Source organism: Mastigoproctus giganteus, chromosome 8 (assembly GCF_048544385.1).
Source record: "Mastigoproctus giganteus isolate SK-2022 chromosome 8, ASM4854438v1, whole genome shotgun sequence".
Lineage (NCBI taxonomy): Eukaryota > Metazoa > Arthropoda > Arachnida > Uropygi > Thelyphonidae > Mastigoproctus > Mastigoproctus giganteus.
The window spans coordinates 54,635,828-54,658,564 of record NC_143582.1 but is presented as its reverse complement, the minus strand read 5'-3'; the positions used below and the strand labels follow the sequence as shown (position 1 = coordinate 54,658,564).

General features: G+C 36.5%; 1 protein-coding gene across 1 annotated transcript in view; it reads right to left on the bottom strand.

Moving 5' to 3' along the window:
• ABCB7 (ATP binding cassette subfamily B member 7) overlaps nt 1–22,737 on the bottom strand; it is a 226,022-nt gene that overhangs the window by 74,601 nt on the left and 128,684 nt on the right. Inside the window, exon 7 of the mRNA XM_090379365.1 lies at nt 14,444–14,532. Within this exon, the coding sequence (XP_090235491.1) occupies nt 14,444–14,532 (89 nt within the window). The remainder of the gene's footprint in view (nt 1–14,443; nt 14,533–22,737) is intronic.

The window sequence follows — 22,737 nt, the reverse complement described above, 5'->3', positions numbered from 1 at the left end:
GGGCTTTTGCTTTCATAAAGGTAACTACAATGGTCTCAATTTTTAAAATGTATTTAGTGGGACCAATTGATAATGTTACCAACAGTAAATTCTAAATGGGGAAACATGCAAAGAAGTAACTGTAGAAGCTACTAAATTTTTTTCACCAGTTAAGAGATATTGTTAAAGACTTAGACCTAAATGGATGAGACTATTAGTAGAAAAAAAATATGCATGGGATGCACGTAAACTGCACTCACTAGCCACAAAAAAAGAGAAATTTATTCAATATCTAGTGAGGCCACTTTTTTCTTAAATTACAGCCATACACATCATAGCATGAATTCCACTAGGTGTCTGAAGTAGTCTATCTCCAGATTTGACCATTTTTCCAACAGGATATTTGTCAGCTGCTGCATTTTGGTTGATAGAAAACTGTGAAGCCAAATTGTACTTTCTAACATATCCTACACATTTTCAACTGGTTTCAGATCTGGAGAATTAAGTGACCAGGATATGTGTGAAATCTTAGGAATATTCCATAAAGCATTTAGATACAATTTTTGCATGGTGGATAACTGCATTGCCATCTTAAAGAATCCACCATAAGCTGGGTAAAAATGGAGCACTGCAGAGTGAAGTGAGTCCAATACAACAGAAAGATATAGTGAAGTGAGTCCAATATAACAGAAAGATCCAGATGCATGGCTTCATGAGGAACCACACTTTCACCCTACCACTGGTGCAAAATAGTATAAATTGAGACTTGCCAGACCACATCATCTTTTTTTTTTTTCACTGTTACACAGCCCAGTCTTGGTGTTAGCAGCATCACTCCAGTCCAATCTTTTGATTTATTAGCTTTCGTATGGGCAAATAACTACCAAATCCCAGACAATTAAATTCTCATGGCATAGTTTGGTTGGAAATGTATCGTTCTTTGTATAAATTGAATTTTTCAATCATTCACTGCACAATGAACTTTCTATTCTGATGCACAATTTGCTTTAACGTCCAACTCTTGGAGTATCAGCTTTTTCTGCATTTCTTCCTTTTAGCACTGCACTCTTCTTTTGTCTTCTGCTCATTTTATACCTTTGAAATGGTTGCTTTCGACATACCAGTGATTTCCTTTGTTTTTTTCGACTGTGGCTTGTGCTAAATGTACTCTAACAATAACACATTTCTGAAACTTAGAGATTACCTGTCTTCCCCATGATTGGATCAATTCCAGAAGCTTCAGGATTGTATGCAATATTTATCTTACACTAAGGAACTTGCAATCATATCATGTGGCAACCAACATTTTCTTACCACTACCATTTAAGTTACCTGTTGATGTCAATTGCAAAAGGTTTATAATTTTTTGGCCAATTAGTGTATCAGAGGATTCAGATACCTACAGTAGGTATAAACTGGTCTGCAATGAAGTCACAAAGGGCAATGGGCAAGCTAAGGCAGATCACAAGAAGTCTCTGGCAAAGAATGCAAAGAAAAGTAGAAAAGGCTTCTTTACTTGTGTACACACTAAAATCAAGTGGATAAATCACACTGGTCTTCCAGAAATGAATGGTATAACCGTTGATGATTCTGCTCAGGCTGCTGACAAACTGAGTATATAATTTGCATTCACATTCATACATGTGAATGCAAATTATATACTCAGTTTTTTAGGAATGGAGATGTCAGAAGTGTATCAAACCTTACTGGGGAACTAAATGATTTTGTAATAACTGAGAGGAAGGCTGGTTGCTGAGGCTAAATGTGAATAAGTGCCTGGCTGGATGATTGATTGATTTTGATTTGATTTGGTAGTTGTTGGCGCATCGGCTTCTGTGGCCATATTGCACCTCCCAAGGTTTTTGCAGTACTTTGATCCAAGCCCGAGGCGGGAATTGAACCCGCGACCTTTGGGTTGCCGGGTAGGTACTTTACCCACTCGGCTAGCCCGGTCGGCTCCTGGCTGGATGGGATCTGCACTAGACAAACAGCAAAGGAGGTAAGCAAACCATTAGCCATAATTATGAAGGCTCCTTAGATTTGGGTAATAGCTGTAAATATGCAAATGTATCTCCAATTCACAAAGCAGATATACAGATAAAGTGAGTAATTATAGAACCTTAAGCCTAACTTCTGGTCCAGAGAAAACAGCTGGGTCACTGGTTAAAGAAGAAATGCAAGACCATCTAAACAGGGATGAAGTTATATGGCAATCACAGTGGATTTGTTGAGAGGCAATCTTGTCTGAACAATCATTCATCCGCCTTTTTTTTTGAAGGAAACCCAATATGCTTTAGGTGCTGAGAGCGAACTACTTTCGATTTGCCAATTTTTTTTTTTTTTTTTTAATAATCTATAGCTTGATTATTAAAAAAACATATAGCTTTAAATCATTTTGATAACTACTATCTTATAGAAATCGAATATGACTCATTTTTCAGAGCATAATCACTAATATTTCTTTCCTTATCCATGCAATTTCACTAATGATGCCTGCTGTTTTTGTTCTCCCACAACCATATATTTTTGCTATTTCACTACTAAGAAACATATTTCCGAACTATTTTTGAAAAATACGTTTCCTGATACCATCATCAGCCATTTTCAATCCACTGCAGGATGAAGGCCACTCCAGCAACTTTCCAGTTCCTTCTGTTTTGTGCAATGGCCATCCATTTACTTCCCACAAACTCATGAATTTCATCTATCCATCTCCATTGTTGTCTTCCAGGTTTTCTTCTAGCTCCTCTTGGGTACCATTCTGTTATACTCTTAGTCCATCTGTCATCATCTTTGAGCTATGTGACCTGCCCAAGACCATTTTAGTTCTTTAGTTTTGATAAGAATGTCCTTTACTTGAGTTTGCTGCCTAATCCATGTGTTTCTCTTCTTATCTAACAGTCTTATTCCCAATATAATTCATTCCATTCCATTCTTTGCTGTGTAGTTCTCAGCTTCTCTTCCACTCTTTTGGTGAGTGCCCAAGTTTCACTTCCATAAGTCACGGTGGGGAGTATACATTGGTTCATTATTTTACGTTTCAGACAAACTGGGATATTGCTCTTCAGTATGTGACTATTTTCTCTTGACTTACAGCCATTTATCATTATTGCAGCTAATAACTTGTCCCAGATAAGTACATGACCCAACTATTTCAATTACTGCTCCTTCAATCGTTATGTCCCTTTCTGTAGCATACTTGTTCATCATTACTTTTGCTTTAGCCATATTCATCTTTAGTCCAAAATCCTTACTAACTGTGCCTAACTGATTAAGATTTTCTTCTAATTCTTTGGGATCATGGCTTATGACCACAATGTCAACTGCAAATCGTAAATGATTTAGGTACTCTCCATTCACATTGACTGCTTTCTGTGACCAGTCTAATGTTCTGAAAGCTTCCTCAAGGGCAGCAGTAAACAGCTTCGGAGATATTGTCTCCTCGTCAAACTCCTTTCTCAATTTTAAATTTGCTACCGTCTTTGTCTAGTCTAATAAAGGAGGTAGTGTTCTCATATTTTTTTCAAAATCATAATATATGAGGTATCTATGCCTTGTCTTTCCAGTGCCTGAAACATTGCCTTATGCTGTATGGGCCTTTTCATAATCTACAAATGCCAGGCATAATGGTGTTTTATATTCATTTGCTTTCTCCATTAACTGTGATATTACGTGAAGGTGATCCATAGTTGAGAATCCTGTCCTAAAGCCAGCTTGCTCTTTCGGTTGATTCTCATCAAGTATTCTTTCTAATCTGTTAGTAATGACCCTTGTGAACAACTTGTAGATGTGGGATAACAAGCTAATTGGTCTATAATTTCCAATTTCTCATTTAACTCTTTTCTTAGGCAGCAAAACTATGATTGCATTATTCCACTCCTTAGGCATCGCACCTTTTCTAATGCATTTTGTGAAGAGTCTTGCCAATTTTTATGTCATGTCTCTTTCTCCCAATTTTAACAACTTTACAGTAACTTCATCTTCCCCCAGGGCTCTCTGATTCTTCATTTTCTTCAATGCATGTTCTACGTCATCAGGAAGAATATTGGGTATGTCATATGCGTTACTAATTTGCAAACCATTTCCCCCCCTCCCCCGCAGGAGTCATTCCCTCGCTCTTTGTATAATTCTCTATAGTAGTCTTCTGCTATTTGAATTATGCCTTTTCTGCTACTTATAAGTACACCATCACTATTCTTCGGTTTCAGTATCATTTGTCTTTCTGTATTACTGCTCATGGCTGCTGATATAAGTCTTTTGTTTTCCCTTAATGCTCGTTCTACTTTTCTTGTGTTAAATCTTCTTATGTCCTCTCTGAGTCTCTTTCTAATGGCTTTGCATAACTCAGTATACTCAATTTTCTCCTTGTCAGTGTTTATCTTGCTCTCATTTGTCGCCTTCAGTTCATCATCTTGGGCTTGATCACTTTCAAGTTGTAATGTTGTAATAAAAGTTGTAATATTCCTCATCGATATCTTGGTCCCGAGCAGTCTACAGAAGCTCAAACTTGTTCTTAAGTTCCAGTACATACAGCCTTTTTTCTTCTTCTGTTATCTCAAAGACCTTCATATTATTTACTCAAGTCAGTTTTTTCCTTTCTTTTCTTACATCTAAATCAAGTGTGCATCTTATCCTTCTGTGATCACTTCCATTTACCTTATTCAGGATGATAACATCATTCACAATATATCTTCTGTTAGTAAGGATTAAGTTGATTTCATTAGTTGTTAATCCATTTGGACTCTTCCATGTCCACTTTCTGTTCACCCTTTTCTTGAAAAGGGTTCATTACTGACAATCTTTGTGATTCTGCAAATTTCACAAGTCTTTCACCTCTTTCATTTCTTTCACTAATTCCAAAATTTCCTATAGTTCCCGTTTCTGCACTGTTTTGTCTTTTTCCAACCTTAGCATTGAAGTCCCCCATAATGATAGTGTAGTGGGTTTTCTGCTCAATTAGAAGACATTCAATTTCGGTGTACATTTCTTCAACCTCTTTATCATCGTGACTCGATGTTGGTGCATAAATCATTATAACCTTTAGCTTGTACCTCTTAGAAATCCTGAGTATTAATCTTGACAACCTTGATGATATACTTTTGAATTCCAAAATTTTGTTTCTTACATCTTTATGGACCAGAAAGCTAACTCCACCTTCGCTCCTTTCACTGTTTCCATTGGTGTACAGCAGATTTCCTCTTGATAAACTTATAAGTGATTCATTTCTTCTTCTTGTTTCAGCCAAACCGATGATATTCCAATTCACATTTTCTAATTCCTTTTCCAGCTCTAATATCCTGTCTTCACTGATGAGCGGTCTTACGTTATAACAGGCCAAGTTCAGTTTCTGTGCGTGGCAGCCTGGTCGTATCCAGAGATTCTTATCACCCTCTGCTTCCACTCTGATCCTCTCGCTGCCATAAAAGGGATAGTAAAAGCCGCTGCGGAATGAGAGCCATTTGGTTTGTCGTGCGATGGAGGGTTTGGTCATTTCCTCTTCATGCTGATCAGGCGTCTTGAAGAGAACCATTCTACACGTTCTTTGTCACCTTAGTGACGTAACAGGGCTTACTATGGAGAAGGTGTGCATAAGTGGATTTTAGGGAGGCAGGCCAAGCGGACATCTCCTAAATCTTCTGTAATAGAAATATACTGGATCCATCTGTGTTTTAGACTGAGTGTCTGATAACACACAGAATACCTGTTCCTTTCCTGATAGCAATGTAGCAAATATATAACTCTGCATGATCAGCACAACTTAGAGGAAGATTATATATATATATATATATATATATATATATACACACACACACAGGATTTCTAAGTGGTATAAGCAAAAGGGTATAATGATTTATGCACCAATATCAAGCCACGATGAAGAAGAGGTTGAAGAAATGTACACCGAAATAGTTTTCTAGATGAGCCCAGAAAACCCACTACACTATCATTATAGAGGACTTTAATGCTAAAGCTGGAAAGAGACAAAACAGTGCAGAAAAGGGAACTATAGGAAATTTTGGAATTGAAAGAAATGAAAGACTTGTGGAATTTGCAGATTCTCGAGGAATGTCCCTAATGAATACTTTTTTTTCAAGAAAAGGGTGAACAGAAAGTGGATGTGGAAGAGCCCAAATGGATTAACAACAAATGGAATCAACTTCATCCTCGCTAACAGAAGATATATCGTGAATGATGATACCATCATGAACAAGGTAAATGTTGGAAGTGATTGTAGAATGGTAAGGGTGCACACTTGATTAGATGTAAGAAAAGAAAGTAAAAAACCGGCTCGAGTACATAATACAAAGGTGTCTGAGATAACAGAAGAGGATCAAAAGCAGTATGTACTAGAACTTAAGAACAAGTTTGAGCTTCTGAAGACTGTTCAGGACCAAGATATTGACAAGGAATACTACAACTTTCTGAAAGTGATAAAGTCCAAGAAACCTAGGGGTAAAAAGAAATCCAAAGGAGAAAAATTTAGTCAAGAAACACCGGTCACAATGAACCGAAGACGACAAATGAAGAGCAAGATAACACTGACAACGATAAAAATTGAGTGTACTGAGATATGCAAAGCCAGTAGAAACAGACTCAGAGAGGATATAAGAAGATTTAACACAAGAAAAGTAGAACAAGCATTATGGGAAAATAAAGGACTTAAATCAGCAGCCATGAGCAGTAATATAGAAACTGAAAAATAGAGATGATGTACTTATAAATAGCAGAGACAGCATAATTCAAGTAGCAGAAGACTACTAAAGAGAATTATACAAGGAACGAGGAAATGATGCCAGCAGTGGGGAAGATGGATCACAAATTAGTAACACATACGACATATCCAATATTCTTCCTTATGAGGTAGAACATGCGTTGAAGAAAATGAAGAATCAGAGCCCCGGGGGAAGATGAAGTTACTGTAGAGTTGTTAAAATTGGGAGGAAGAGACATGACATAAAAATTGGCAAGACTCTTCACAAAATGCATTAGAAAAGGTGTGACGCCTAAGGAGTGGAATAATGCAATCACAGTTTTGCTGCGTAATAAAGGAGTTAAATGAGAAATTGGAAATTATAGACCAATTAGCTTGTTATCCCACATCTACAAGTTGTTCACAAGGGTCATTACTAACAGATTAGAAAGAATACTTGATGAGAATCAACCGAAAGAGCAAGCTGGCTTTAGGACAGGATTCTCAACTATGGATCACCTTCACGTAATATCACAGCTAATGGTGAAAGCAAATGAATATAAAACACCATTATTCCTGGCATTTGTAGATTACGAAAAGGCCCATACAGCATAATCCAATGTTTCGGGCACTGGAAAGACAAGGCATAGATACCTCATATATTATGATTTTGAAAAAAATGAGAACACTACCTCCTTTATTAGACTAGACAAAGACAGTAGCAAATTTAAAACTGAGAAAGGAGTTCGACGAGGAGACAATATCTTCGAAGCTGTTTACTGCTGCCCTTGAGTAAGCTCTCAGAACATTAGACTGGTCACAGAAAGGAGAGTACCTAAACCATTTACAATTTGCAGATGACACTGTGGTCATAAGAAACGATCCCAAAGAATTAGAGGAAAATCTTAATCAGTTATGCAGAGTTAGTAAGGATTTTAGACTAAAGATGAATATGGCTAAAACAAAAGTAATGATGAACAAGTATGCTACAGAAAGGGACACAATGATTGAAAGAGCAGTAATTGAAAATGTGGAGTCATGTACTTATCCGGGACAAGTTATTACCTGTAATAATGATAAATGGCTGGAAGTCAAGAGAAGAATAAATTTTGGATGGATAGCATTCAGGAAATATAGCCACATACTGAGGAACAATATCCCAATTTGTCTGAAAAATAAAATAATGAATCAATGTATACTCCGCAACCATGACTTATGGAAATGAAACTTGGGCAGTCACCAAAAGAATGGAAGAGAAGCTGAGAACTACACAGCGAAGAATGGAGTGAATTATATTGTGAATAAGACTGTTAGATAAGAAGAGAAACACATGGATTAGGCAGCAAACTCAAGTAAAGGACATTCTTATCAAAACTAAACAACTAAATTGGTCTTGGGCAGGACACATAGTTCGAAGACATGATGACAGATGGACCAAGAAAATAACAGAATGGTACCCAAGAGGAGCCAGAAGAAAACCTGGAAAACAATGACTTAGATGGATAGATGAAATTCACGAGTTTGTAGGTAATAAATGGATGGCCATTGCACAAAACAGAAGGAACTGGAAAGTTTCTGGAGAGGCCTTCATCCTGCAGTGGATTGAAAATGGCTGGTGATGTGATATATATACAAAAATGCAAACAAATCATCACTATGAAATGCCACATCTACTTTTGCATTTCTATATAATGCACTAAATACTGTACTTATGTTTATTTATTTTCACTGCACATATTCATTATGCTTAGATGTCTAATTTCATCATATTTTCTGCTTCTTGAAATTGAAAAGTCACATTTATAATACAGTACGCAAGACAAACTCGTTACCTTTTTCAGGTTTAACGATACATGGAGAACCTTGCATATATGTCTTCCAAAATTTTATGTTGCATTTCTTTGGCATCTTGCTGAAAAACATTGTTAATTAGCTTCACACTACACCTAGTACTGAAACGATTGCATATAACAGAGACTGTTATTATCCCACATTTGTCTTTTGCAATATAGACCAGCACACAAAACTGATGGCCAATTCATTAACAGGAAAAAAAAAAACAGACACTAATGCTTTTTATTTTATTTTATTTTGTGTCTATATATATATATTTTTTTTTTTTTTGATAAAAAAAAAGCAATCTTGAAAGTTTTTCACATAAAATGCACATTTTCTAGATTTTTTTCTACTAAAAATTAATTTGTTAAATATTACTTATTAAAAAAGGAAATTACTTAAAGAACATTTGCTATAACTATTTTACTTGAATGGTCTTGTAATTTCCTGTTCACGACCTTATTCATGCCACTTTTCAAAATACTTTAGCAAATGGTCAATTGTGGTGCATAGAAATAAAAACAATTTTCTGGAGAACATCAATGCTAGAAACCTTAGTGATTATATTAGTATTAGTAACGGCCGCATGGTGCAAGAAAGCCTATGGCTTATGCTGCACCAGCCAAAAAAAAAAAAAAAAACTGAACAAAACAATGATAAAAACAAAAAAAAAAATAAATAAATAAAATAAATAACTAATTAATAATAATTAATAAATAAAAAAAATAAAATAAATAAATAAAAAGAAAATTAAACCTATCATCCTATGCGCTTCCCTTACCCGAAAGTACTATCCAGATGACCTTTGAATTTTCCCAAACTATCGGCCTCTACCACCCATGAAGGCAACTTATTCCAGTATTCCAGGCAACTTATAACTCGCTGGCTAAAATAAAACTTCCTGCAGTCCAATCTAAACATTTCCCCCCGTAACTTGAATTTATGTACCCTAGTTCTAGCATCATTTATAATCTTGAAAATTTTGTCCTCATTCATTTTACTGATGCCTCTCAGAGCCTTAAACACCTCAATCAAATCTCCTCTAAGGTGTCTAGTTTCCAAACTCTGCAACCCACATATTCGAAGTCTTTCATCATAAGGACGCCCTTTTGCCGATCTCACCAGGCGAGTTACATTTCTTTGCACCCTTTCAAGAAGCTCAATGTCTTTCTTTAGGTGTGGTCTCCATACTTGAACACAGTATTCCAAGTGTGGTCTAACATAAGCCTTATATAATGGGATTATCACGTCCCTATCTCTACTTGCAAAAGTTCGATAGATCATCGATAGGACACCATGGGCCTTCCTTGCAACCTGTTTACAATGATCAGAGAATTTCATGTCTGACCGTATCTTAACACCCAAGTCCCTTTCCTCCAGTACTGGGTTTAGTTGAACTCCACCAAGTGAATAAGTTATTTTGAGATTACTGTTTCCCAGGTGTAATACCTTACACTTTGTTGGATTAAAGCACTGCTGCCATTTTTCTGACCATTCCTGAAGTCTATCTAGGTCTTTCTGAAGAAGCTCAGCTTGACAGTGATCATTATCTAATCTACCAATTTTAACATCATCTGCAAATTTAGACATCACGCCCTCTATCCCTTCATCAATGTCATTTATGAAAATTATAAACAACAGTGGTCCTAATACTGATCCTTGGGGAACCCCACTTCTTACATCAACCCAATCTGAGGAATAGCCATTTATCACAACCCTCTGCCTCCTGCCCTGAAGCCATCCTTCTATCCATCTAAGGATTTTCCCAGTGATTCCAACCTGTTCCAGCTTATAAAGCAACCGCTCATGTGAGACTGAGTCAAAAGCTTTGCTGAAATCTAAATAAACAATGTCGAAATTATTCCCTAAATCCAGCTCGTGAGTGACCCTTTCGAAATAGCGAACCAGATTTGTTAAACATGATTTTCCCTTTACAAAACCATGCTGAGTATCCTTGAGAATTTCAATTCGATCCAAATGATCCTGAATTCCACCTTTGATCATTGCCTCCATGATTTTCCCTACTACTGAAGTCAGACTGACAGGTCGATAATTTCCAACTTCACTTTTAGAGCCACCCTTATATATGGGAGATACATTTGCACTTTTCCAATCCAAGGGAATCTCCCCAGAGTCTAGTGATGCTCGCATAATTAGCCCCAATGGTTCAATGCACTCGCTTGCCGCCTCTCTTAAGATTATAGGGTATATTCCATAAACTCCAGGAGCCTTACTGGTCTGTAGGCTCGAAAGTTTTTTCATTAAATAATCTTGCGAAATTTCAATATCATTAATTACATATTTTTTAACTTCGCTCCCACAATTTCCCATTGCCACAAAAGGCTTTTCATTTGTAAATATCGATGCAAAATAACTGTTGAGTTCATCTGCAACGGCAGCTGGTGTATTTATTACTATCCCATTTCCCTTACGTAAGGGTCTGATCTGGTTTGTCCTGCTCTTCTTGGCATTTATATATGTGAAGAATTCTTTATCCCCCCTCTTTGCTCTGTTTGCTAGTGATTTCTCATAAACTGCCTTTGCCTGTCGAACCTTTTCTGTGGCTCTATTACAGATCACCTTGTAGCTGTTATAGGCTTCAGTACTTTTTATTGCTCTGTAACCTTTCCATGCCACCTTTTTCTGCTCAAGTAATGTGGCAACTTCACTATTCATCCAACTTGGAACCCTTCTCGTGGAGTATTTTTTTAATGGTATATACGCATTCAAGGCATCTGTGATTAATGTTTTAAAAGCGTACCACAGTTCGATTGTATTCATTCTCTGCGCGATATCTACCCAGTTAATAGAGGCCATGTAGTACCTTAAGGCATCGTAATTTCCTTTTCTGAAATTAAAACCCATTCCTTTGCCTTTAACTACTGCTACCTCTCTCGTCATCATCCACCGTAGAACTCCGTGATCACTTCCTGCTACTGGTTCCTCTACTGTCAGCCCTGTTATGTCATCTGATTCATGTGTGGTGATGATGAGGTCTAGGATATTCTTTTCTCTAGTACTTTCCCTGACATGTTGATACAAATAACAGTCATCTAGTTGATTTAAAAATTTTGTTCCCCATGTCGAGTTTCCTTCCCATTTACTCCAATCAATTAGAGGGAAATTGAAATCACCCATAATAAGACATTGACGCTTACTTGCCCATTCCATTTGCATGTAGAGGCTTTTGTCATAATCTTTACAATCACCTGGTCTGTAGATTACTCCTACTCGCATTATACCTTTGTTTCCAACTATCTCACACCATACAGACTCTATACTAGCATGTGAAATGTCTGAATCCGGGAAAGCTATCGTCGCACTCAGGCTGCTTCTGATAAGAAGCATTACCCCACCACCCCTTCTATCTAACCTATCCTTCCTAAATACATTATACAAGCCGTACTGAAACTCATCATCCCCAATTTCCTAGTGGCACCACGTCTCTGTAAGCCCTATTATGTCCGCGTTACTTGTTTTAACCAGCAGTTCGAATTCGCTCATTTTATTGACGACACTTCTAACGTTACTGTATAAACAATTAAGATTTACTGTTCTTGTATATTTAACAACCCTAACACAACCCTTGAAGTTTTTTAGGCTCTCTTCCCTAGCATTAGCTACCCATCCACGTGAAACGTTTCTGCCCCCAGAACATCTAGATAATACGTCCAGTTGGGGTAACTGATAAGAACTCTTAAGGTATGTGCAAGAGTTACATTGACCAATATTATCAGATAAACGCGTGTCAGTATTACCCACATCCCCCCTAACTAGCAGTTTCCCTGAACCTTTAAGGTATCCTCAATAATACTGGCAACAACTTTTGCACCACCTTTGTTTAAGCGTATCCCGTCTCTACAAAACAAATTCCTTCTACCTACAAGTGAATAATAATGATTTTTTTTTTTTTTTTTTTTTTCATAGTGGAATTGTATATTTCTTTAAATTGATTGAATGTTCTTCCCATTTTGAAACTAGCAACTTCAGTTTGCAAAATATTTTATATTTTAGTTTTCCCATACTTAGGTATTGGTCTATCTATACATATTAGTCCGAGAGCTGACTGAGAAATTCAGGAGACAGAAGTTTCCTAGATCTTGCTGTGATAGTCAGTTTCCTGGAGTTTCTATACTCTTCTGCCACCACTTTCTCCCTATAATATCAGATATATATACCATAGGGTGTTCATTTTAAAATTAAACCCATGTTATTTGTATTAAATACAACACTGCCAAGTAACAGCCATTAGTGTAACCAAGTGAGAATACTAGTGGAGGATGTTATATAACTAGAGGAAGTAACAGTTTTGCATTTCAAGTATTCCATTTGTCAAAATTCAGGTTTGATTCTCATTATTAGTGAATAAGCATTGTGCCACATACCATTCAGCAATGTGTGTGGGGTTTTTTTTTTTTTTTTTTTTATAGTGGAATTTAACATGGAAACAGTCTCAACAGTGAATGTTAACAAAAATTTGTTGAGAAATTCCCTAATACTAACCAACCATGCAATGCTGTGATTTTCAAGATAATAATCAAGTTTCATGAATATGGATCAGCTGGGAATAAGGCTGTAGCCAGGTGGTCAGGAGCAGGAATGCAGTGGCACACACTCTTTGAGTAGACCAGGGTTCAAACCCCTGAATGCTAAATACAGTTGATCTGCCAACCTGCACTGGACCAGTGTGGCAGATTATGGTCCATTTCCTCAACATGAATTATTGAGCAAACTTCCATTCTGAAATGGATTGATAACGGCTGTTGCTTACCTTTTTTTTTTTTTTTTTTTTTTTTTTACATATGACATTTTAGGAAATGTGCAGATTTTCTGCAAACCCCTTTACTTGATGGGGGGGGGGTGGGATTGTTTTTGGTATGAAGTGTCTTGAAGAATGATAGCCAGGCCCATATTTCTTTGAACAGACTGCCACCTCTTTATGAACACATAATGCAGTTTACTGCACTTCTAGTGACCTGGTCTTGGCGCATTATAGCCTTAGTTGCTAATGTGCCAATAAAATCTAAACCAACTGCACTTCTAGAGAAATATGAGAGAGAAATCTACCTCCAGTAGGAAGAGGGCAACTTACCATACCGCATGCTCAACCAGTGAAATGCTGCACGTTTTTTTTTTGAGGATTGAATCATATCACATGGACTTTGGTCCTTCTCATATGATTATAATTTTATGATTACAATTTACAGTCCTTGTGATTAGACATCTGGTATGAAATACCAGAACTTTGCCCTTGTGATATGATCTGGAGATGTTAAATCTCCAGACTTCTTTTTATGGAGGTTGTTAAAGCAGAAAGCATACAAGAGCAATCCACAAAACATTCAGCAACACTGAAAATACAGTTGGGAGTGTACAGACAAACTCTTTGTTGCATTGCTTGCAACATGATCAAAAGAGTCAATTTTTATATTGCTAACAATGGAGAAAACTCCAGCACTGTTTATAAACTATTATTTGTTGATTATTCTGATAATAAATCATATTTTCCTTTGATCGTTTTCGGGCTTACTTTTAAAATGAACACTCTGTATAAAGCAAATTCCAGAGAGGTTGTTCAGCCTGGGATTTTCTTTATAAGTTAAGTGTGTGGGTTAATACTTTCACATATATTAGTAATCATGCTCTTTTTATAGTTTTTAGTGATATTAAATGACATTTAAAATGTCATGTTAGTACATTAATTCATCAGATAACTTTTATTATGTATGCAGTGATTTCACAGTATTTGTGTGATTGTGTTTATGCATTGGAAGATTAAAAAATATATATATTTGAAAATGAAGTGGAATTTCTTAAGTGAGCAAGCAATTTCTAACAATAATATTATGACAAAAAAAGATTTTTTTTTTTCTGATACAACATCTATAAAAATAAAATAGACCTGTTAACAGACTATGTTGTTATCTGAAACTTTACCTCCACTGGGTGATTCCAAGTGTAAAAGCAGCATATGTACCAATACATCCTAAGGTTACCAGTGCAAACTTACCACCACACTTGTAATACTAAAATAAATGAAAGAATGCAGTTTAACACCTAATAAATCATTTAACATTTCTATATTTATATAGAGAGCAAACTTTTATGAAAAAGGGACACACTACAGTGTGTCCCTTTTTTCATAAAATTGATTAACATATTAAATTGATTAGTTTAATCAATAACAATTTAATTGTTATTGATTAAACTAAATTTAACTAACTAAAAACTAAATAACATATTAACAAATTAAACTAAAAACTAAATAACATATTAAATTGATTAGTTTAATAAAGATGGGTTATACTCATGACAAGACATCTGGTATGAAATAAGACATTTCAACATGTTATGGCTTTTAGCATACTATGTTTAAGACCTAAAAGTGTATTGTGTTTGGATTTAACATCTATCACATCCTTGTCCCACTTATTATTGTTCGAAACATACTGCTCTAATTTTTAAAATTGTATTTTTATCTATGTTTGAATTAACTTTTTCTTTACTACTTTTAGCATCCCCTATGTTTTCAACCATTTAGAAACAGTGGATCCTTAAAATCACATTATTACTGGTGACCTAGATATAATAGGTGATTGGGTGACATTCAAGTCAAGAGTACCCAATTTTGGCGAAGTCCGAACGATCTGTGACAGCCAAATCTACTGCTTGCACCTTCACGATGGTGGGACTGTTAGTAATCCTGGGTGTAATTTCCATGCACAAGCACACTGTGGGTGACCACCCAGGTGCGAACCAACGTAAGCAGGGGTCGAGGTGTGGCACCCACACTTCATGGAGGAATGCCACCCCTCTGTGTTACCAGGCAATACTAGGTGGTAGATGACTCTCACATCAACTGGTGCAATACCACCAGTTTGCTTGTTGGAGGCTTGAAGAGGTGGAACCCATGTTTAGTCTCCAGAGCTACGTTCCAGTCAACCCTTCCCCATTTCTTCCATCATGCAGTACGACTGATGACTTTTGAGGTTATAATGAACATCGTGGCGAGATCCAATCATCCTTACATTTCGCGGGTACAGCTCCAGAACTGTGTTTGCAGGCCAGCCGCAAGTTAGTACACCGGACCGAACCTATTCGTAACTTTTTAGGAGGCTTCCGGATCAGCCAGTGTAAATCTTGCTACCTCTGCTCTGCCAGATAGTGACTGGAGGGAGTCCGAGTGGTGTGTATGCAGAGGTTATTGTCGAGGCCATATTATGTCAAGGGTCTGGGTATATTCTTACCATGTGTACGCCATATCCAAAAATTTCATTACTTCATACAATGTGTACCCCCCCCCCCCACTTTTTCTTATTATTGAATACACCATGAATTGTCAAACTAATAGAGTAAGCTTATCTACGAAAAGATCTAAACCTCCCAAACACTTCTTAGTTCATTTCAACATATTAAATATTAATTATTATAACATAGTTTAATAATTAATATACGTGGTCTCAATTCTAATCTCAACAATGTCCATTTCCACTTGCAGTCTGCCAAATCCCATGTACTTTTTCTGACAGAATCTCAGTTATCGGTTGATTCAACTACTGCTCATCTCAGTTGCCCAAATTATTCGCTGTACAATTTTTTTGCCTCAAAGGTGGTACTTGTGCATATGTCCATTACTATACCCTGTCAGAGACTTGGTAATTTGAAATCTCCTCTTTTCGATCTTCTCTCATTTAAAATCTTTCTACCTCATTGTGTCAAATTCATCTGTTGTCTCTACTGTTCTCCCAACTCCACTAATCACTTGGAGCTCTTTGACTTCCTCTCTTTGCAACTTGACTTTCTCCAGTCCAACTTTCCTAACAGTGAGATAATTTCCCGTGGTGATTTTAATGTTCATAACTCCAGCTGGCTTCTGTTTTCTAGTCACACCGACCCAGCTGGTCGAGATGCTGAGGCTTTTACAATTACTAATGACCTTGCACAGATTGTTCATTTACCTACAAGAATACAGGACAATCCTAACCATACAACCAACACGCTTCATCTTTTTCTCACAAACAACCCTTCTAAGTACACGGTTGAAGTGAGTGGTCCTTTAGGCAACTCAGATCACAACTTGGTGATTGTCTCTTCTCCAATGGAGCCTTTATCTCATGGGTATTCCCAACCTCGTATTGTTTGGCATTACAAGAATGGAAAATGGGATGAGCTGCGAGATTTCTTCTCTTCTTTTCCTTGGTCGGTTTACAGCTTCAAAACTTCTGATGTCAATGTTTGCTCAGATTGTGTCAGTGAAATTATTCTTGTAGGAATGGAATCCTTTATTCCACACTCCACTTTAAAATCTCGTCCTTTATCTAAAACTTGGTTTTCCAATAAATGTACTAAGACTGTTCAAGAGAAGAAAATTGGCTTGTTTCCAATTCTTCAGTTTCATTTTCTGCCTACACCAAAACTCACAACAACTGTAAAGCAGTTATTAATCAGTCCATACTAGAGTTTGAACAGGCTAAGAGTAGAAAACTTGCTTCTTGCCCCTAATGGTAGCCGAGCATTCTGTCTCTTGCCAAAGCTATTGGCTGCAACTTTTGCCCATCTCTGCTCCCACCTCTGGAAAAACCAAATGGTTCTGTTTTCACTTCAGCCAAGGATAAAGCTGACCTGCTAGCATCCCATTTTTCTTCCAACTCATGTATTAATGATCTTGGTAAAACACCTCCCACCATGCTCCATTCAATGCCTCCTGTGGTCTTCCATCAAAAGGATGTCAGAAGGATCTTGACAAATCTTGATGCTGAGAAAGCTCCAGGTCCTGATGGTATTTCTCCACTTGTTCTCAAAACCTGTGCTCCTGAACTTACTCCTGTTTTCTTTGCCGCCTTTTTTCACTTTCTTTTTTCACTTCCAAAGGGGTTTTTCCTTCTTCTTGGAAATTTGCTCATATCCAACCAGTTCTTAAAAAGGGTGACGAATCTCTCCCATCCAATTATCATCCCATTGCAATTACTTCTACTCTTTCTAAAGTAATGGAGAAATCAATTAACCACCAACTCTTAAACTACCTAGAAACCTTCCATCTGATCAACAATCGCCAGTATGGATTCCATCAGTGTCGATCCACTGGTGATATTCTGGCTTATGTTACCCATTTATGGACAAATTCAATGGAAAAGTTCGGTGAAACACAAGCAGTTGCTCTTGACATCTCAAAGGTTTTCGATCATGTTTGGCATAAAGGTCTTCTAAACAAGCTTCCATCTTATGGTTTTACAACTGTTTTTTGTAATTTGTTATCCAGTTTTCTCTCTGATCGCTCACTGAGGGTGATGGTAGATGGCTCTCTGTCTTCTAACTTCTCCACTAATGCTGGTGTCCCCCAAGGTTCACTTATTTCCCCCACTCTTTTCCTCTTGTATATTAATGACCTTCTTCCACTGACTGGAAATCCTATCCACAGTTTTGCCGATGATAGCACATTGCATTTCACTTTCGATTTTGAGAAACCTTGCCCTGCTCAATCAGCTCAGCTTCAACTCCTCGAATATCTGCTACCAATTCCTTAAATGCCGATCTCCAGGTAATTCTGCAGTGGGGTAAAGACAACTTAGTTGATTTCAATCCTTTTAAATCTCAGTCTTGTCTTATATCTCACAAAAAAAGAATTCTTCTGCTCCTATTCTTATCTTTAGTGACACTCCGATCTCTAAGCAAAATGATATATCTCTTTTGGGGATTACCCTGACTTCTAATCTCTGTTAGCACAAGTACATTACAAATATTGCTTTCACTGCATCTACAAAACTTGGTTTTCTTTTTCGCTCTCAGCGTTACTTTTCTTCCAAACAGCCATTCACTCTGTACAAATCGCAAATCTGCCCTACCATGGAATATTTTTCCCAAATCTGGGACAGTGTCCCCAAAACCTCTCTCAGGCTTCTAGATTCCATTCAGAAGAGGGCAGTTGGTTAATTATTGATTCATCTCTAACAGAGTCTCTCCACTCGCTGTCTCATAGATGCACTGTTTCTGCTGCATGCCTTTTCTACAGGTACTTCAATGGCACTGTTCTTCTGAATTGGCTTCTATAATTGCTGCTCCCTCTTTCAAAACAGTCTGAATATGTGCCGCCACCAACCAACATCTAATTACTGTCCAACTTCAAACTCACAAAATCAACTTTTCATCTTCCTCATTTATTCATTCAACTGCCATTTTCTGGAACAACCTTCCTTCATATGTCTTTCCTGAAAATTAGAGTCTACAGAAGTTCAAGTCTAATATCAACAAATATCTTCTTTTGTCTTCTCAACCTCCAACCCAAGCACAGTACTAAGTACTATAGGTTCTAATACCTCTCGTGTTTGCGGTTCTCACAAAAAAAAAAAAAAAAAAAAAAAATAGAAGACAAGGAAATCAAAAATATTATGCAAAAAGGATTTAAGTTTTAACCCTATACCAAAATCAACATAAAACGGATTATATGTGGTTTACATATGGATTTGCTACAATTTGCCTATAAATAGCTTATAAGTATAACACACCACTTGATGTCTTCTATAACTGGATTGTAAACAGCAAAAATGATGTAATGGTAGCATTCACTGATAAATTTAATAACATTAATAAGTATAAAGTGTATAACATTAGAAGTATTAAGAATAATATTAAAGTTTTACTAATAAATTTATAACAAATATCAATAGAGCAGCCAACAATTTTAGCATAATATGTAAAAAATTCTACATGGATATACTAACCAATGAATTGGAAAACAGCGAAACTTATAAAGTAGTGCATACTAAGCCTAATATCATAGCTGAAAAGCTAATGGCTATACAGAAAAGGATAAAAATCAAAAACAAAAATACAAAATTCCCTTATGTCTACTGGATAACAAAGTTTCAAAAAACATCCACCAGATGTATATTCATTAATTCGTGTAAAGGTAGCTAAGCAGCACTCAGTAAATACCTAGAAACAAAATTAAAACTTATTGCGGGAAATATTATGAATGCCAAATTCATTGGCACTAATGGTAAAATATTAGAATACATAAAAAAAACTAGACAAAATCACTGTATACATTTGACTTCGTAAACCTGCTCACTAGGATATCATATGAAAATTTAAAATTGGTACTAAATTATTTTTATGGTGAATTTCATAGCTGCCTTGGGTGTAGCAAGGGGTATTGGAAAAAACTAATTTCATTGTGTATTAGTAATAATTATTAAATTTGGAGATAATATCTATATGCAATCCAGAGAAATACCAATGGAAGCTACCAAATTGTGTAATTTGGCAAATTTGTATCTGCATTATTATGGAAGAAATCTAGACCATAGCATTAAAATACAGTTGGACCTCTCTTTAACGAACTTCCATATAGTGAATTTTTCTATGTAATGAACTTTGATTTTCCACTGGTCATTATACTGAAAATAGTTTCCATATAACGAAGAAATTTTCCACATAACAAACCGATTTCGAGACACCTGGGTGCACGTTGTTCGCACCTCTGGCCTTTAGGCAATAGGGCTGACCCTGTAGAAAGCAAGAATTAAGAGCTAAAAGGACAATACGAAATTTTTAGAAATCTTCAAGTACTGTGTTAATAGACTAGAAAAGAATAGCGAAAGCTTAAAAAGCGGTACTCACCTTGAAATTAATCTGCGATGGTTTACTTAGGTAGCGTGGTTAATGTTTAAGTTGAATTGTTAAATTGAAAAATTAAAAGGGAGGGAAGTAGGTAAAAGTTGACTGAGTTAAATAGGCGCAAGGAAATAGAAGTGTACACATCCAATCCTTGGTTGTCATCGAAATAAAAGAAAAGGAAAGAATAGTTAAAAACTGTAAGTGAATCCGGTGAAGCCAATAGTCTTTATGAGGACTTGCGTTAGTTAAAGAACGTCTTCAGTTGGCAATGTGTGGGGAGAGAACGCGCATGGTATTTTAAGAATAAAAAATTATACTCTCGTGATGCCTTTTTTGACATGTGGGAACTTTAATCTCGAGAGGTTCCAAATTGGGGAAAGATTGAAGGGGAGTTTAGAATTTAGAATTTTGAGGTTAGAGTGGTGCTTGTACCATTCAATAACTAGGGCTTCATATTGAAGTATTCTGTAGCTGGATTTTAGTTTAATGATGGAAATGGCAGAGTCGATGAGCGGGTTGTGGTTGTGAGTCTGGGCATGAGTTGTAAGTTCTGTGACAGATTGGTTAGACATGAGACTATGGAAACGGTAGTAGGCACGGGTGTTGGATGTTTTTGATGAGCCAAATTTAGTAGTGGTACTTCCGATATAACATGTGTTGCAGTTTTGTTGACAATTAATGAGGTATATAATATTATTAAGGTCGTTTGTAGGATATTTGTATGTGTCTTTATAGGTGCTGAAGAAGGATCCTAATTTGTTGTAGGTGGAAAAAAACAAGGGAGATATCAGACTATTGGCTTCACCGGATTCACTTACAGTTTTTAACTATTCTTTCCTTTTCTTTTATTTCGATGATAACCAAGGATTGGATGTGTACACTTCTATTTCCTTGCGCCTATTTAACTCAGTCAACTTTTACCTACTTCCCTCCCTTTTAATTTTTCAATTTAACAATTCAACTTAAACATTAACCACGCTACCTAAGTAAACCATCGAAGATTAATTTCAAGGTGAGTACCGCTTTTTAAGCTTTCGCTATTCTTTTCTAGAGCTAAAAGGATTAAGAATTAATAACTTAAACTTTTAAGAGCATTCCACAATTTAGTGGTGTCTATAAAGCCTTTACTGTACCAAGAAATCATGCTGGTCAACTGCTATCTTTGTGTCCACAGTCATTGGCAAAGATTAAGCCATATACTCAACATGGACATTGGCTCTGGTCAACCTATTTTCTATTGTAAGCACCATATTTCCACTAAATTGTGGAAATATGGTGCTTACAATAGAAAATAGTGATTTTCCTTTATCTCAGAAATTCATCTGTTGTTTCGTAAGTCATCCACACTTTCACTAAATTTCACCTGCCTCTGTATGGTATGTACAAGTGGTCCCTAAATCAGTTTTGTTTTAGCTGCTGTGCAAGTAATCTTACAATGTCTAAGAGGAAATCCTTGAGTGTAGTGGAAAAAGTGGAAGTGTTTAATAGTGTAGACCACAGAGTTTAAAAAAAAAAAAAAAAAAAAAAACGCTTTAAAATTTGGTGTCCCTGCCAGTAGTGTGTCAACCATTCTGAAAAACCATTTCGATTCTAAAAATGTTGGGGGAAACGGGGCCGGAAGTGTACATAGATGAAGCCGTTTTTAAGTGGGTGAAGTTGATTCGAGACCAAAACATACCAATATCAAGGCCATTAATAAAAGAAAGGGCTATGGAGTACTCATCTTTTCTTCGGCATAAAACTTTCCAAGCCAGTTCTGGTTGGCTGGACAAATTTAAAAAGTGCCAGGGCTTACTCACAAAAGTTATTTCTGTTGAAAGTGGGGTTGTAATTGAAGAAGACTGCACCTAATGGCAAGAAACCATTTTGAAAAAGATTACGAGCCCAAAGACATATTCAATGTTGATGAAACAGGTCTATTTTTGAAGTATTTGCCGAACAAGACACTGACTTTTAAAGGTAATAAACATGTAGGTGATAAAAACAATAAGGAGAGAATTACAGTCTTGGTTGACAAAACTATGGCTGGTAATGAAAAACTGAAGCTTTTGGTAATAGGCAAAAGTAAACAACCCCGATGTTTCAAAGGAGTCAAGTTGTTAGAGTTGGACTACACTACAATAAAAAAGCTTGTATGACCAGTGAAATTTTTGAACAGTGAATTTTAAATTTTGATAGAAAGATGACGAAATAAAACAGAAAAATCACTTTGACTGTAGACAACTGCCCAGCACACCTTCACTCGGTAATTTCGAAACTTACAGTGTGAAGTTTGTTTTCTTCTCTCCAAATCTTCTCTGTATAAACTGCAACCAATGGACCAAAGCATCATCAAGAATTTGAAAATGCACTACTGAAGGCACATACTGAAAAAAATTATACTGAAAATAGAAACCAACCAACGTACAGATCCTGTTATAGATTTGCAGATGTGCATACCAGAACTGGCAAAAGTGTGAAGTCAAGATGTGACAGAAACAAAGATTAAAAATTGTTTCGGGAAAGCAGGTTTTGCTAAAATGCCAATTAACAGCAATGAGAGGGATGAACTGCTACAAGACATTGAGCAGCAAGAGGTTTAATCAATGGAGAAATTGTTCTTGAAGAATTTTCAG